The sequence below is a fragment of the Malus sylvestris genome, chromosome 17, assembly GCF_916048215.2.
Source record: "Malus sylvestris chromosome 17, drMalSylv7.2, whole genome shotgun sequence".
Classification (NCBI taxonomy): domain Eukaryota; kingdom Viridiplantae; phylum Streptophyta; class Magnoliopsida; order Rosales; family Rosaceae; genus Malus; species Malus sylvestris.
The window spans coordinates 2,588,223-2,605,736 of NC_062276.1; the positions used below are offsets into that span (position 1 = coordinate 2,588,223).

General features: G+C 40.3%; 2 protein-coding genes across 4 annotated transcripts; one reads left to right on the forward strand and one right to left on the reverse strand.

The window, feature by feature from the left end:
- Nucleotides 1-366: 366 nt before the first annotated feature.
- Nucleotides 367-4,155, forward strand: LOC126610588 (homeobox-leucine zipper protein HAT5-like). The gene is made up of 4 exons (XM_050278689.1): nt 367-968; nt 1,070-1,218; nt 2,246-2,485; nt 3,496-4,155. Exons 1-4 carry the CDS (start codon nt 863-865, stop codon nt 3,997-3,999), a joined length of 999 nt encoding a protein of 332 aa, XP_050134646.1. The 5' UTR covers nt 367-862; the 3' UTR covers nt 4,000-4,155.
- Nucleotides 4,156-5,070: 915 nt separating this feature from the next.
- LOC126610587 (methyl-CpG-binding domain-containing protein 9-like) lies at nt 5,071-17,304 on the reverse strand. Of its 3 annotated transcripts, none has more exons than XR_007618580.1 (11): nt 16,553-17,304; nt 13,751-14,468; nt 12,517-13,626; nt 11,711-12,400; nt 10,564-10,869; nt 9,675-10,010; nt 9,358-9,456; nt 8,816-9,247; nt 6,210-8,429; nt 5,393-5,900; nt 5,071-5,259 (listed from the first exon to the last, which is right to left on the reverse strand). XR_007618580.1 is itself a non-coding variant. In XM_050278688.1 (10 exons), exons 1-10 carry the CDS (start codon nt 17,029-17,031, stop codon nt 5,598-5,600), a joined length of 6,693 nt encoding a protein of 2,230 aa, XP_050134645.1. In that variant the 5' UTR covers nt 17,032-17,304; the 3' UTR covers nt 5,071-5,597. The 3 variants fall into 3 exon arrangements, 1 of the variants encoding a protein (XP_050134645.1); XR_007618579.1 differs by having other exon boundaries at nt 5,071-5,292; XM_050278688.1 differs by having other exon boundaries at nt 5,071-5,900.
- Between the last annotated feature and the right edge of the window lie 210 nt (nt 17,305-17,514).

The window sequence follows — 17,514 nt, forward strand, 5'->3', positions numbered from 1 at the left end:
AAAAAAACTTTCAATTATTTTAGAAGCATTTTTTTGTTTTAAAAAAAACACTTTTAAACAAGTCCTTACACTCAGTTTTGTGTAAAAAAGTTAATAAATTAAATATATTTAGTAACACAAAGAAAATGGAATTGTGGCAAATGGTTTTCCACACCAACTCTGCTTGCCTGTAGCTAATGTTTTCTTGTAGCGTCTCGTAAGCACCTTCCACATGCACTATGCACTCAAGTCCAACAATTACTAAAAATACTCAAATATCCAATGAGAAAATGCCATGGAAGTCAATTTCAAAGGGCATTTTCGACATTGCACACGCATGCAACGGATATAAAACGCGCTATAGTCCCCTCTTTCAAGTTTAGTTGCAAAAAACACCTAGAAGCGACACCCTGATCACGATATCCCAATTCCACCACCACTTTCTGTAAATCCTATCCTCCTTCTCCGGTGAACTCTTGTTTAAGCTCCGGCGACCTTTCCCTCTCAATTTCCATGGAGGTTTTGGAGCGTTAGACTGGTACTCTATACTATTGAACTCGTCTTAAATAAAGCTTCAATATTACTATATATATCTCTCCGCCATAACGGTAGTTCGGGCAACCTGGAAAAAATCGGTGGTGGTGTGATGGGATTTTGTATATGTCCTTTGGAGGTTCCGGCGAGGTTACTTTGGAGCACCAGTTTTTTCCGCCACAAGATTATGATTTTCTAATTAGTTCCACACCCACTTAAAACAAAGTACATATTAATATTCACTCTATAAGCAAGAATCAACGGCGGACATCCCACGCGCCACCCCTTCCCGCCTGCGCTCGGAGTTCACCATAGGAAGATCAAGAGATCAGTTGTTTAGCCGGAAAAGATGATGGAGCCGGGCCGTCTTTTCTTTGAGCCTTCGCCGTCTGTTTGCCAGCAAGGTGGTGGTGGCAACATGTTGTTCCTCGGGAATCCTGATCACGTTTTTCGAGGTGATTACTTGGTTAAATTTTGACTTTGTTAATTACATATGGTAGCTTATTATTGATTGATTAGTACTAATGTTTATGGATGTTGATTGTTCATAATGAAGGGCCAAGATCCATGATGGGTTTGATGGATCAGGAGAGCTCGAGGAGGCGACCTTTTTTCAGCTCCTCCTCGTCGCAGGACGAACTGTTCGACGAGGAATACTACGACGAGCAGCTGCCGGAGAAGAAGCGCCGCCTCACTCCTGACCAGGTTTGTACATGTCACTCGTCTTTCTACAAACAGTAGAAACTCACAAATAACTGTAAAAAGTCCGGTGACAGTAGCACGCAAGAACGATTTGTCGTGACTGACACCCATTGTGTCACCAGAACAAGAGCTAGGGTTATCTGTGGCTATCAGTGTGTTTTTTCACTAGTGTCTAATCTACATGAACTTGATTTGAACTTATTCAAGTCACATAAACAAGGATAGCGTTATCCGCATACCTATTTTTACTTTTTACACATTCCTCTCAATTTTCGGTTGTTGGATCGAATGAGTTGTAGAAAGATCAGCGACAAGAAATTAACAAGGATATGTAGAAGGTAAAAATTGATGTGTGAATAGCACTATCCTTGAACTAACTCACATCTACCTTTCTTTCATATCTATAAGTTGCCTTACAATAATATTCCTTCAACGTTAAATAAGCTAAACGCCGTTTGATAATCATTTTGTTTCTGCACTTTTTTGAAATCTGAAACCGAAATCTTGTTTGATAACTACTTTCAAATTTTTAGTTTTCAAAAAAACCAAAACTGAAAACTACTTTTTGATGAAATAGTTACTGAACATGATTTTATTATTTTAAAAAAGTGAAAAGTAAGAACCTAAAACTAAAAATTGAAAATTAAAATCGAAATAATTATCAAACAAACTCTAAAGTTTTTTTTTCCCTCAAACAAACCCTAAATATTTGGATATGCTCATTTTGGCTCAAATATGCAAAATATTATTCGCTTTTGAATGGATGGTGACCATAACACACACACAGACATATATATATTTGTATATATTCTGATGCTGGCATATTCATCTGTTCAGCATCGATTCATCAGATGGTATCTGATCTATCTCAACTTTGTTCTCTTCTGTTTGACTTTATTATAGTAACATGCAATCAAATCATCATTTATGAATATGATCATAGTAATAAAACCAATCTGATGGCTGTAAATTAATCATGTCACTGTTACGAGATCACAGAGTATTGATTCTTTTTAATCAAAATGATTAGGTGCATATGCTGGAGAAGAGCTTTGAGACAGAGAACAAGCTGGAGCCGGAGCGAAAGACGCAGCTGGCCAAGAAGCTAGGCCTGCAGCCGAGACAGGTGGCCGTCTGGTTCCAGAACCGCCGCGCTCGGTGGAAGACCAAGCAGCTCGAGCGGGACTACGACCTTCTCAAATCTTCTTATGACACCCTTTTGTCTAATTACGACTCCATCCTCAAGGAGAATCAGAAACTCAAATCCCAGGTAATCATAATTCTGAGTTCATTCCCAAAATATTCAATATTCTTAAAATACTTTCGAAGTCGATATTATTTGAAAGAAAATTATTATTAGTACTTCAAAATATTTATTGTGCAATTCAATAGCTATCTTATAAGATTGATAATAATATATTATTTTTATTGTTCCAACAATTATGTATTGTATTCTTTTAGTAGAGAGATTTTTACTGTGCCGAGAATACAGCTCGATACACCAAGTGTTAATAATAAAAGTGGTTAAATACTTAAAATAAAAGTTTTCAACTATTTGTATTATGATACTTAGTATATCGGACAATGTTTCCGCCATACTGAAATGGAGAACATGCACTAAGCTAAAGCAAATGAAATTTGCTGTGGTCCATACATATCAGATTCGAAAATAATATACACCTTTCCATCCAATATAGCATAAGTTTCAAACCCCACTGTGAATATAAAAATAAAAGGCCACTTTCTGAGTCACAGATCGAATATACTATGGTATTTGTTTCCCGAGTTATATATAAAAAGATGCACGATATAAAATGGTGAGTGGACTTTTCATCATCATTCCTCCTTATTAAGTATTTTTGTGAGACAGGCTTTCATGAAACAAGTTTATTGTTACAATAATTTCTCCGACTACAAATACAATATTATGTATACATGATTTTATATTAGTAGCCACCACAAACGTCACACTAGCGGTGAACTCATTCCATGAGATCATTTTCCATATACTTTCCCTTTAAATAATATTCGTAAGGTAGCTTCCAAATCGAAGTGTGAATGTTTCTTAGAAGTGCCACACAGTTGTTTATATGATTTAATTACTATAAAATTAGGGAATTGTTATTAGCACTTCAAATATCTCATTCTACACTTCAAACATTCTATATTAGGAAAGAAAAATATACTTGTGAGGAGTGTAGAATGAGATTTTTGGAGTGCCAATAACACTTCCCTAAAATTATTTGGAATTGATTAAATATATTAAATAAATAAATACAGGTGGTTTCCATAAACGAGAAGCTTGGAGGTAAAGAGGAGGCTAATAGCACAAAAGCAGCAACATTTGCAGGGGCTGACCACGATGACGAGAAGCGTGGCCCTCTTCTTCCAGCGGGCGATCAGATGACGGAGGTTGTTCCAATAACTAGTCTCCAGCACAGTTGCACCATCAAGGCGGAGGACCGCCTGAGCTCAGGGAGCGGAGGAAGTGCCGTGGTGGACGAGGCCGAAGGCGCTCAGCCTGTGGACAGCGGTGACTCCTATAATTTCCCAAACAACATCCATAACGACTACCCTCATGATCATGATACCCATCATCATCATCATCAATATGTGGCGCCACATGATCATGTAGAACATCATCACAGCGGAGTCCACTCAGAAGAAGATGATGGTAGCGATGACGGCCAGGGTTACTTCTCCGATGTCTTTGCAGTCGCAGCGGCGGAGCAGCAAGCAGCACAGGAGGAGGGTGTTTCTTTGGGGTGGTGGGTGTGGTCCTAGTCGCCCTAAATTGAAGTGTACTACCTATTTGCTTAAGATGGTTGCATGTATGGCGTTGCTGCGTGGGTCGATAAACATATTATAGCTACGCTTAATTACACTATTGCCCCCTGAAAGTGTTCGTTCATAAATAAAGTGTTTTCCTCATCGACTTCATATTTGTGGGCAAAGATGTCAATATAAGTCTCTTCTTTAGTCCTACAACGCTCACGTCATTCTCTGGTGACGGATCTACTGCCGGTCGCTTGGCCGCTAAAGAGAAGGGTTGGTTTCCGATTATGGCTACTAAATCGGAACAATCCCGAGTTCTTCAATGGGATAAACCACAAACTTGGAACACATTTGAGACCATCGCGAAGCAAAGCGTGTCCATCTCAGGGACCATTTTCTAAGAGGTGACCAACCTCCAAAACGTTATCAGCTAGTCTAGCCAATCCCATGTAGGGTGAACCCAAACCGGAATCAACTTACATATACAAAATCATCTGCTATATAGAAAGAACGAAGAAAGACTAGCACACTGCACCGGTCATCGCCAAGGCTAGAGAGGAAACGAATACGACACCACATGTACTCAATCAAGCGAAAAGAAACGTCCGGTCGGTTGAACAAAAGGTCCAACAGACCGGCGTGTAAAGCACAATGATGCTCAAAGAAGCTCACAAACCTAGCCTTCTTGGTCCTATGTACCTTACCTAAGTCACAGACAACATTGCCAACCAGAAGCTGAGCAATTCTAAGCAACCACATAATTCTTCCCACGAAAAATTGCACGTCATGACAATACAAACAATGCACTTCTATTACCTGTTCTCGGCTACAACAGGGAGGCTGGCAGCAGAGTGCAGCGTCCGCAGACTACCTGAATAGAAAATTGGTTGGCTGGCAAAGCACCGAGAATCAATAACCTAAGTATATCACATGTGAAAAGAGTGCCAATAGCAACACCCGAGTCCTCACCAAGTACAACAGTGAAACCCAGAGATTCATCAGCCACAAATACCTCCAGAACTGCCATTTTATGTGTGAGAGAGAGAGAGAGAGAGAGAGAGAGAGAGAGAGAGAGAGAGATGTATAAAGAATGAAAATATTGACTAAAAACCTGCCTAGCTCAACAGCTCAACATTTGCCAATTTTTTTTTCTTTTTTGTTTTCTGTCTTTTTACACCAAGTTCCCACTTCCCACTATACCTATATATTGGTCTCGCTCTTTTCGCCAGTTGATTCCTTTTCTCCCTTTCCAAGCAACAATTCTGAAAGCTGCAGCAGAAAACATTGCAAAATTGGATCGATCTGCACATATCAAATTTGTCTGGGTACTCGAATCCTCTAAGCAGATAATGTACAAACACTGCTTTCATACTCCGCATCCAAGTTAGCATGTAAGCTTTACCTTTTATGTACAGATCAACGCTTCAGCAGCAGCAGCAGTGACCACCTTCAATTGGCCAAACTAGTTGTCTGGTTTGTTCTGGTCCAATGCCACCCAATATGTGGTGCGACGGTCATTTTCACTACCACCCACTGCTGCTTCACGTCCACCGAGAACAACCCTGTCCGGATTAATCTCCACAAACTCAGAATCACACTTCCAAAGATCAACCCTCTGTATCCTTTCTTTTCTTGTTAGATTTCCTAGTTAACCTTGTTTTTTCTGCTGAATCCAAAACTGGAAGCAGCTTCAGGTCCAGTGCGCTGCTGGGCTCCAACTTGTCGGTGAGATCTGAACTTGGATACATCTTCTCATACAGGATAGCAGCATCAAGGGAGTATATACGCAGGGCAAGTGCAGACATAGTAGAAATTTTGGCAGCAGCTGAAAATGATGACCAATACCACCACTCATTCCTTAGATACTCGGTCTTTATCATGTCCTCCAGCACAATCATCGCCTGGACCATCTGAAAAAACCAAGCATGTTTTTGCGTCATGCCAAGAAATTGACAAAGAATCGTATATATTAGGTAAATAAATGTAGCAACATCACATTTTGCAACATAACCCTTGATGTATGTTACAACTTTCTATCAGAGGGCCTAAGAATACTCCACCACATAACTAAATTAGTAACAGAACTAGCAACCTCAAATAAGCAAAGCTAGTTACTTAGCTAATAGATGGTTAATGCAAGATGCCCAAACGTATTTACTAGAATGAGAAAGATTATGAAAGTACTGTTCAAATAAAGAACGAAGGGAATTAATACTAACTTCATATATTGTCACAGCTGATTTAACAAACACACGCCAGGCCCATCTCCTTTCCAATTGTGCCTTTGATGGTCTTAGAGCTTCTTCAGCGAGTGAGGCATCAATATCAAGCAGATTGATCTTGAGTCTCCTATAAATTTGACAAACTTTGCCAACCAAGGGCCTCAAAGAAGATTGGGGGACCACACAGAAACGACCAGCCCCCATAACAGAAGAATGGCTATTTGAATGTCTTTTCTTCCCTCGTTCCAGAAATCCCAAAGCTAGTTTGTTAGCATTTAGCAACATCATTCCATCACCTGTCCTGGATAGATTGCTACTGCATGCAATATCAACATTAGTCTTTCCTTGTGAAACTAGCTGTTCAGCCGCCTCCAGTCCATGACCAGGTGCACTGACATCTTTCTGAGATAGTATCGCTAGCGTAGAATCACTCAGATAAGGAGAAGGTGGGGCAAACAATGGAACTCCTTGTGAACCTATAAGACCTATTTCCTGTATCAAATCCTTGTTTGAATCATTGGTCACAAACTTGGAACAGATCTCTTCAAAGTCATATGGGCAACCTAACATTCCGTTTTGAAACTTAATCAACTTCGCACTAAGCTCAGGACATGCACTTTTGGAAGTTTCAACACAGTTCAGTTCACCTCTGCGCTCTTCCTGATTCATCTCACACTTAGAATCACTTATTTCCTTTCCCTTCTCACAGGCTGCTGAAGCTGGAATGCACCTACCATCATCGTGCCCTTCAAGTTCAGCATCCGTGAAGAAGGTTCTGTGGCAAGATAGGCAATGGTGTCTACTGGGCCAAATGGGTTCCAAACATTCACACCGGTACCCTTTCTCATCATTGGTTACTCTAGCTCTCTTTCCCCACTTTTTGGAGATGTCGGCGGTTTCCATCTCGGAGCATGGACCATACAGCTCCTCCAGCAAAGTGGCTGCCCTAGTACCAAGACAATCAGAAATTTCAGTTTTATCAGCATTTCTAGTCACTGAAATAGTAGTTAGGAGCTCATCCTGTCCTTGGCTTCTAATTTTCTGAAACTTTCGGATTCTTGACCTTTTCCAGTGCAGAATCGAGTCCCTCAGCTCTCTTTCCTTAGGGTGCTTGTTCTTTAACCAACCTATAAGTTCTTCAATTTCTGCATCAGTTTGATAAGAAACCCAAGGGGCACTAAACGAAATGCTGTTGTTCGGTTCAAATAAATACGGACAGCCAACTTTGGACCCCTCTAACGGCAAGCTACCCATACCAGATGGCCCACAACTCTGTGCAACAGAACTCCACACAGAGTCTCTGCAATCTTTCACATTTATACCATGCTTCAATGACACACTTCGATCTACAATAATCCGACCATGTCCGCCCGGAAGAGCTGAAGCCCAGTATAAACCACCAAGGGAATCAATTCCTAGGAACTCCCTCCGAACTGACACCTTTAGAAGCTCGAATTCTGTACTGGCAATCGAATCCTCCAAAAGGGATAAATCAGTTTTGACAGAGTTCAACTCAAGGTGGTAGGATTGTGATTCATTCACAGAAGCAGGTGACATCTGCTCTCCCACATGATTACTCCTCACATCTGACGGGATACTAAGTCCTTTCTGATCTAAAGGCAGAGAAACATCCATTTCAACATCGTCTTGTGGATGACCAACACAACCTACTTCTTTACTAGGCCCATTGATTTCATGTGGCAAACAATTTGATGAAGGTAACTCGATTTGTCTAGAGGATATTTCGCTTTTATCAGAAGCCATATTTGAAGAATACTTCCCAGGTGCAGAGATGTCATCTGAAGCAGCATGGACATCTTTTTCCCTAACTTCAGTGTCTACAATATGTTGGCTATTATATTCTGCATTACTGACAGATGGGTATTTATCAATCCCTTGAGCACCCTCTAGTGCCGAATCATCAGAGACTGCATTTAAGGAGTTAGACCTGCCACTCAAAGCCTGTGATTGACGAAGACATCTTTCATTGGTTTCAACTGAAGCCGAAAGCCCTTCCCTTATATTGGCACTAGCATCGACCCTTGCAGCTCTTGAAACCAAAATTTCTTGTCTGGACCTGAGGACCTTCCATTCTACAGATAAAGAACGCAATTTCTGCTGCAATTCAGTCGATGTCTCAGAACAATACTCAAGGTGCTGACGGATAACTGCTGAATTAAGCAACTCATCACATAAGAACTTCAGCAGGAATGTTCTCTGCAAGCGCAAGCAAAGGGAAAGCTGTTAAGTTTATAAACAATGATTAAAATGACAATAATTCACCATCACAAAAGCACAAAATTCAGTGGTCCACTCGTTAGCTAGACAATAAGCGATAACAATAACATAAAAACAGAAAATCCAATAGCACAGCCACTATGTCAACAACCAGAAAAAGTCAGCCTATACGAATGCAAAGAGAGGCAAGGAGAACCACATTATCTGAAATAAAGCTTTACTTGAAGCACAAATAGGGTGATTTTGAATGGACTGCCAAATCCACAAAAATTTGGCTGGACCAACAAGACAATGCAATCACTTGTGATCAGCCATCTTGCTAGTGTGACTAGAAAAATTATGCATGAAGGCATCAATATGCAAACCTCGTCCACGTTGATATCCCAATACTCGCTCTCTTCCATTTTCGCTGCTAAATGTGCAAGTGTCTCCAAGAAAACTCGGATAGCTTCTCCCTGGTAATTTTTACGTCGTCTTCTAATGACATGACGATGTTGCAATGCATCTTGAACAATTTGTTTAGAAACAACACAAGAGGGGCAATACCAGTTTCCCTCCGGGATCCTTGCAAGAGGAGGATTCAAACAGTAAGTATGATACTCAGCATCACAAGTATCACACAACAGTACGCTGTCGTCATCTTTATCAATGCCACATACTTTGCATACTCCCTCATCCCAAGGGGCTTTGGGAATCCCATTTGTGAAAGCAAGTAAATCATCAATTTCCTTTCTCCTTTCAGAACTTAGGCCTTCCAACTTTGAATACTCCGCAAGCTTATGAACAAGAGGGACAACCTGCATTGAAAGAACAACTGAATCTGGTACAGTACTGAATTAAATGCTTGTAATTGGATAGTGAACAACCAGCGTGCCTATGTAGGGATAAGGGATAGAAAGGTACATACCTCCTCCTCGTACAATGTTTCAAAATTTTGGGCTAACTTCTCAGTCAACTCAACCAAATCAGGCTGATCCCCATACGCAATACGTAGATTACTCCATAACTGCAAAGTGAAAGTAACGATTATAACTAATGGACTTTACCAGATTAAAAATGGGATCCACCACAATCATGAAATACCAGATATTAACTTTTAATAATATAACCATATAAATTAAGTAAACAGAAGTTTACAGCTTTAACGTTTCAGTAATGTTTCTAAGAGATGCGGAAGTGTGCAGTAAAAAATTTCAAGAAATCCAATTGTCATAGAAAACAGACCTCCCTGACATCCTCAAGAAAGGCTTCATGTGATCCCCCATAGGATCCAGCTGCCAATCTCAAATCAATAGTCCTGAAGTCCAAAGGCCGAGACACCATGGCCGGGGATCCTAGAAGACCCTCATCATCGTTATCACTTGAATTCATTAGCTTTCTTCCGAGCAAATTGCAGAAAACCTTTGTGTCATCTGCAGCAGCAGCACGACGAAATACAATGCGGCATTGTTTCATGATAACATCACAAATAGAGACATTAATCTTCCGTTTTCTTCCCTTCTCAGCCTTTTGTGGCAATGCTTTACCCGATACATCTGCTAGCAGTGACAGAACCGCTTTCTGTGCTCAACCAACAAGAAAGAATTTCTAATTTAGAATCATGCTTACCATAACCTGTTTAACAAATAAACATAAATTGGACATATAGACAGTCTTACTAACCTTAGTTTAGAAGAAGGAGCTAAATATTCAAACATTTCTTCACGGGAAAAATATGTTTAAGATGGCATAAATGAAGCAAGAAGCAAGTTAAGGAGCATTCACAATTTCATCTTGCGTACCCCAAGCAAATATGTTTTGAGATGGTTTAAAGATTCCTTCCACCCAATCAAGCAAACAAATTACATTTTACAGCAGGAATGCAAAAGAAATTGCATTTTAGAATTTTTATTTATTTTTATAAGCAAAGTTACTGCATCCTAGACCTATATGTAAATTACTGCCTCAAAATACCGTAGTTGAAAGGAGTATTATAAAACAGCAAACATGTCCACAGCACGTATTCCCAGTAAAATTCAGCCAATGCACACGTTACATTCACAATGAATCTTTGTATTCTATCATGTACTGAACCAGGAAGAACTAAGTAATAATCATGTTAATGAGAAACCACCTTCGTAGGTCCTGATGCATTGCCTTTGTAAACTTCTTTACTGATTGAATGTTCCAGTATTTTCCTCGCCCATTCAGGTGGATCCTTTTCCAAAGCCTCATAAACACATTTTCTGATTCTTGTTCCGACATTTGTCGGTAGCTTTCTAACAGGTTCCAGCACCTGCGCCCATAGCGGATTGTTACCATCATCCCCCAAATTCTTCTCGACAGCCCCTGGTCCATCAGACACCTCCTCTTCTATGGTAAGTACATCATTCCCTCTGTTAAGTGAAGCAAAAATTTGCTTCGTAGCCTCTGCAAGCAACTGAAAAGTAAAGAAACAGATTAACATGAGTTCTTGTCACCTGTCATTGTACCAGACCTACACTTGGGGCACATAAAAACAAGAAAGGAAAAAGAAAAAGATACATAATGCTCTACCATCAATTGGACAGGTGAAATGAATCAAACTTCCTCAGTGTAACTGACAAGACACATAAAACTGACATCCTAACAAGTACAGATACTGTTTCTATACAATAGAGCACAGTACTGTCTAACAATTTGCAATATGGCACAGGTTTTCCCAATTCAACTATTCAATTAACTAAGCCTTATGTGCAACCTAACACGTTCAAATGTTATCAGTCATATGCCACAACTGTCAGAGTGAACAGCTACAGCCGTAAGGGAAGACCAGATACATTCAAAAGCTAATCTAGATAGTATGTTGGTTCTTAAGAGGACACCTTGTTCAATCCCTTGTCGCAGTCAAATACTAAAAAAATTATGCCTGATGTTAGAGGAAGTATGGAGTTATTATCGATTTTGGGGTGATTGGATAGAAAGGAACATAATAACTTTCTCAGGAAGCTAGGGTAGGAAGTGACTTCTTTACAGGATAGAGTGAAATTTTAAGCTTCTTTGTGGACTGCAGTAGCTACTGTTATAGAAATTTCCTTTTTCCTTCATTCTGAATGGGGAGCTGCAGTTGATTAAGTTAAAGAGGTTTGTATTTTGGGAGATGGGAGTAGCTGAACTCTATGTAACCGAGATGATAGAACAAAGCTTGGTTTAGATGGGGGTTCATTTACAACAATACACAAGTAAACAGCACTAAATGATGGAATACTAAAACACCATGAAAGGATAAGAGCTGATCTTACAAGTGCATCTGCTTCCATCCCAGCTACTCCAGTTAAAGACCCACAGAGCACTCCACCATCACCTTGTAAGCAGCGAAACACTTTACTGCTTTCACGAGCAGTAATCTCAGGCGAGTCAAGGTTACCATCCATGGCTAATACAGCCAGGATGTATCTCCGTGCTAACTCTGGCCAAGTCAGTTCATTAATTGGGAGTATATTAAGCTTTGCTCTTTTCACAGGAATTGAAATATCAACATCTTTCTTCCTTCCCCGTTTTGACTTCAGATCTCCAGAATCAAAATTCGGATCTACCAGGGCAGCAACCTTAGACTGCAACTCACCTATGAGCACTCTTAGCAGTGATCTGTGAGCCTTTGTCAACGCTATGCCAGAACATCTGCTATAAGTAACAGATGCAACTTTGTCTTGAGCTGCCTCCTTCATTGCTCCAGTTTCCATATGTATGAATGCATGTGGATTATTCCTAGAAATTGTCGAGCCAGAGTCCATGGTAGAAGATAATTGAGTACTTGAATAATCAATTCCATTTGCATTTAACGCTTGAGTGCCTTGGATTTCCCTATCGAACTTCTCTGAAAAATCTGACCTGCCGAACCAAGGGTTAATAAGTTCCTCCTCAAGTTCTTCCAACGAAAAAGCCTCCTTTAGACCCAAAATTTCATCAAAGCGCGATAATAATTCCCAAACCTGAGTAGATAAAGAAAAAAGGCCAATAAGCTTCATGCCTGTCAGTCATGTGGTATCACAAACTCAAAAGTAACACAACATAATAAAATGGAAAAACTACAAGAAACATCCCATACCTGATAAACATCGCCAAAAAGGGCAAGAGGAATCCTGAAGCACAATGGCTTCCCAAGAGGAGGTGGATGACCACTCTTGAGGTGATCCTGGGCCAACTTCACTTTTTTGGACCTCCTAAACAAACCATCTAACACTTCTTCTTTACCATGTAATCCAGCTCCCATTTTAACCACTAGAAGCCCATTTCCAACAGTTAGCTGCGTAGAATTAGAACTTCTATTGTTAAGAAATTGATATTGAGAACAGGATTGGGCACCAGGAAGCTGCTCCAAAAGTTCTTGCACAAAGTCCACATCTAAACCAAATCTATCCTGGTCTAGCCAATTTGCTAGTACGTCATAAAAAGAGCCAGGGTCATCATCGGCTCGAAATTCAGAAGAGATGCTGACAGAACCTGGTGAACTACAAAACTTGTCCAATGGAGATTGGTTCACTTTGCAACTGTCATTTTTTATAACCTCATTTGTGAAGCGCTGAGCATTTTCAACATGCTTACAGAAAAATTTAAGAATGCCCTTCTGTTTAAATATTTCAGAACAAGCATTAACAACTTTTTTTGAAATCATTTCCCAAGCTGCAGATGAAGAATGGTCTTCTACTGATATCTCACCAATGTCATCCATCATACCTAAATCAGCAGATGAAAGAGTTCCAGATTTTTCATAAACGGAATTATCTTCAAGTTGCGGTTCAGCTGATGTCTGGACATCACTGGCTTCAACTGAACAACTCCTCAGGCAAGACAAAATATCATTTTCCTTAGGCGAAGGATCTGACAGAATCATCTGGATACTTCCATCATTATCAAAAGTCAAGTCATGACTTTCTTGATTAATTTGACTGTAAAAGTTGCCAAGTTGTGGCCTACAGAGGATAGTTGAACCCTTGGGTGGCAAGGCAGAACAAGAACATCTTCTGACCTTAAAAACAGGTCCAGAATCACCGCCATTCAAAACTTCACACACAAATAAAGAACCAGTAACCTTATCATGCCAACATGACTTATAACCTACAGGATAGATCTGATTAGAATCATGATAAGAGGGCCTTGTATCAACTTCTCCCAAAGAAAGAACAAAGAAATCTTCAAACTGCACCGGAAATCCCCCCTGGAGAATAAAACATACACAAATCAGAAAAGTAAAACAAGCTGAAATAACATCCATGTTATGTTGCTTACACAGAATCATTATTAGTTTTACATTATAACAAATAGAGAACATATAAACTTACATCACTTTGCCGAGAACCAATGCAACCATGTTCTTCTGTCCCAGCTTCTGTAAGTTTTACATTATTTCCAAAACAACGGGCAGAAACTTCCATACTTAGACCATTGGAAGGGAGCTCCTTGCAATAGCCTCTGAGCAAACTTTCCTTATTTTCAGCTAATCCATTGGCATGTAAGAGTCTTGACTTTCTTTTTCTAGATACGTAAGTCTTCTCAGTATTAGAAAGAGACCCCTCCCTCTTTATTTCAGATCCCATGGAATTGTAGTTAGGCATCAAGCCAAGAAAATATGCAACTTCAGATACTGAACCAAATGTCTTCCCATTTGGTGCACAGTATACTAAATACGGTTCACCACTGGCTGTTGACTGTCTAAATTCTACACGCCAACCATCCTCCAGTACGCCATGCCTTTCAGAAACATAATCTCTAAGAGCCTGTAAAACTATCTCATCTGGACTCCGGGATGGCATTCTAATAGCTGTATTATTGTTATTACTATGCTTTCCAAGCGAAAACCTCGAAATTAATTCCTCAAAGCTTCCACCCATAGTCTGTGTATGGTGCAATATATCTTCCAAGCCCACTTTAGCTGTGTGTGGCATTATCCCAGCAGCTTTTTCCAACCCATATCCGTTTCCAGAGTACGAGAAGTTTGAATATGTCACTGGGGCACCAAATGGATTGCCACCAAAAGAATTACCACCGGGAGTGTGCTTTCTATAATCAAAATAAGTTTAAGCAGTAACTACTTATGGACAACGTGCATTTAAAGAAATTTATCAAAATATTAACCAATGAGTAATAGACAAAAGAGCCAATAAAGACGAGTTAAGAAAATGTAAGGAAACAGTCGATAATGTAAGATAACTCTACCATTTAGTTTTAGAAAATTGGATCGTAAAAACCGATACCAGCTACAAAAATGTTAGAATCGCTTATGGATCATGCAAGCGGTAAGGCACTAGTTTATGATAATTAAGCTCGCCTGTTGCTTTAAAGGTAGCAGCTTAAAGCCGGAGAAAAAGAACAACAAAAGGCGTACATTTAAAGAAAGTAATCAAAATATTAACCACTGAGTAAATAGGCAAGCATGGCGAGTTTAGAAAACGTAAGAAAACGGTCCATAATATAGAATAACTCCACCATTTTAGTTTTAGAAATAAAGCTGCGGCAAAACCCAACCACCGCATAAATTTTAGAAGCACTTAAGGAAAATGCAAGTGATAAGGCACTAGTTATGCTCTATCAGTTTTAATTTGATTTATGGATGGCAGCTTTAAGCTGGAACACGACAACAAAAGGAATAATACCAAAAAAAAAAATATATATATACGAATACCACGTGACCAAAAAGAAGTTAAAAGCTTCCCTTTTCTAGTTTTTGTACATGGTTTATATGAGACATTTGGGTTTTTCCAGCCCATGATGAGTTGTCCTAAGTCTATTAGGAACTATAATCTTAGAGGATTAAGTTGATTTCCCAATTGGAGTTGTTTTCCCAATGGATTGGTTTTCCCAATTGGAGTTGTTTTCCCAATTTAATTTGTTTTCCTAATTGGAGTTGATTTCTCAATTGGAGAAGGATTCATAACTAGATTCCAATTAGGATTAGTATTCCTTATTGAAGACCTTTATTATGTCTATATAAAGGGGCTATTACACTAGTTTTGAATTGGAATTTGTAAACAATAAATTGTACACCACGCAAGCAGTCAGAGTGAGAGAATATTGTAAGGGCAAAGTGTGTGTGAAAGAAGAGAAAAGAGAAAGAGTTATTTCTTGTTCTTTCAGGTTTTTCCTCAAGTCTTAATCCTAGAGGCTTGGCAAGATAATCCGTTGTACTCATAATAGGTATAGTGATATTGTTGTTGCTGCCCCGTGACCGTAGGCACACATAGCCAAACCATGTTAATTCTTGGTGTTGTTTACCTTGGTTTTTTGTATTCAGTTCCCTAGTTTGTTCTGTTTTTTCCACTCTTAAACGTGATATTCACAACAGACATTACCCAGTTGTTTATGCTCTTATTCCACAATCCAATATAAAGTAGTCAGAAACAAGAAGCTTATTACGGGTCTGTCCTATTTTAAGAGTATAACTTTGTTTTAAACTTCCCAATTAACACAAAATATGTAAACAATATAAAATGCATCGATTTGGAAGTGGATTTTTCGTGCCAAAACTGGAATTTCTTAAGTGCACACGGAGCTAGTAGCATAGTGTTTTGTCTGACACGTGCACAGAGAGAGCAAGAAAGGCACACAAATGTCACGCCTCTCGATCTCATACAAGAGAAATCGGAGAGGCTAATTTCTATGGAGGTTCCCTAGGTCTAATTCAAGGCCATAGGGCATAATTCCTTTTTGGGTATTCCAAAGGTGGTTAATTGGAGTGATAATCTAAGTTAAAGCCGGATGCTTCGAAAAATATAAAACAAACATTCGAATGAGGAGTAGCCTTTCTGGTGCAAAACACGGGCACACGAACACAAAGCAGAACATTCCAAATCAATCACTAAATAATGGCATGATCATGGCCTTAGATGCTTGCATGCATGCATTGATAGCAATTAAGTGCTGCAACAAGAACTAGCCTATTACTATTAGCATGAAATTTATGATGGGAAATGTTGTAAACCACACAAAAACACAGCATGGCATTCTTGGTAAGTCTAAAAACCCTACCTCAATTCCTTTTTAAAATTAATTTGCACATACGAGCTCGAAAGATTGAAAGCAAAACTAGAAAAAGCAAAATTAAGTTCAGTAGGTGAAAATCTTAGCAAATGCATGAAATCCCCTACCTCAATTCGCGCATTTCCGGGAATTCGTCGACGTCGCTCGGCGGCGAGGCGTTGATATCGAGAATGTGCTTGGCCTTAACCCCAAGCGGCCACCGCTTGCTCCTAACCCCACCGCTCAAACAGTCCCCACAGACCCACTCCACCAGATTCACCGCCTGGCGGCCGCGCATTCCCGCGCATGTGAGGTGAAACCCGCGCTCGCAGCCGTCGCAGACCACCACGTTCCCGCGAACCTCGGGCTTGCCGCAGGCGGCGCATGCGGATCCTTGAGCTGAGCCGGGAACTCCGGCCAGGCCCCCGGGCGGCGGCGAGGGGTGGTCGTGGTAAGACCTCACGACGTCGAAGGAATCGGGTAGGGTTTCGGAAGGGGAAGGGATCTCATTGAGATCGATGCCGAGTACGGAGCGAGTTGGCTCGGCGTTGGCGGCGGCGGCTGCCGCTGCTCTGAGTTCGTCGGCAGCTGAATCGGTGAGTTCCATTTATCCGAGTCGGGGTTCGGAGCTCCAGGTCGGTGCTCGTACCATTTGATCGGACGGCTGAGATTTGACACGAACAGAAAAGAGAGGTTTTGGCTTTTGGGTTCGAGGGAACACACAGAGGAAAAAGAACACAGAAATGAAGACCGAAAGCGGACCGTATCGACCTGACACTCTCTCTCTAAACTTTTTTTTTTTTTTCTTTAATTTTTTGAACTGCGATGTGAGGTGAGGGTAAAGTGGGGGCGGACTCACCGGAGATTTATATGTGTACCCGGCTGCCGTAGGCGACAGCTATACACGTGGACCAATCAGGAGAGGCGCAGACTGGGCTTCACCTTCCCCAAGAGTACGAATCTCTCCTTATCAGGATGAATCTCGTGACTTGTGGGCGTTTTTGTACTGTATACGGTTATATCACATGTATAATAATACTCCATTAGCATGTCTTTTTTATAGATTAAGTTGTGTCTCTCTCTGTTATGA

Coding starts and splice junctions, on each gene's coding strand:
- LOC126610587 (XM_050278688.1), bottom strand. CDS start 17,031: ATGGAACTCACCGATTCAGCTGCCGACGAACTCAGAGCAGCGGCAGCC. Junction 12,401..12,516: donor TTTTTGGCGATGTTTATCAG/GTATGGGATGTT, acceptor TTATCTACTCAG/GTTTGGGAATTATTATCGCG. Junction 9,457..9,674: donor TTCTTGAGGATGTCAGGGAG/GTCTGTTTTCTA, acceptor TTCACTTTGCAG/TTATGGAGTAATCTACGTAT.
- LOC126610588 (XM_050278689.1), top strand. CDS start 863: ATGATGGAGCCGGGCCGTCTTTTCTTTGAGCCTTCGCCGTCTGTTTGC. Junction 1,219..2,245: donor GCCGCCTCACTCCTGACCAG/GTTTGTACATGT, acceptor CAAAATGATTAG/GTGCATATGCTGGAGAAGAG. Junction 2,486..3,495: donor ATCAGAAACTCAAATCCCAG/GTAATCATAATT, acceptor AAATAAATACAG/GTGGTTTCCATAAACGAGAA.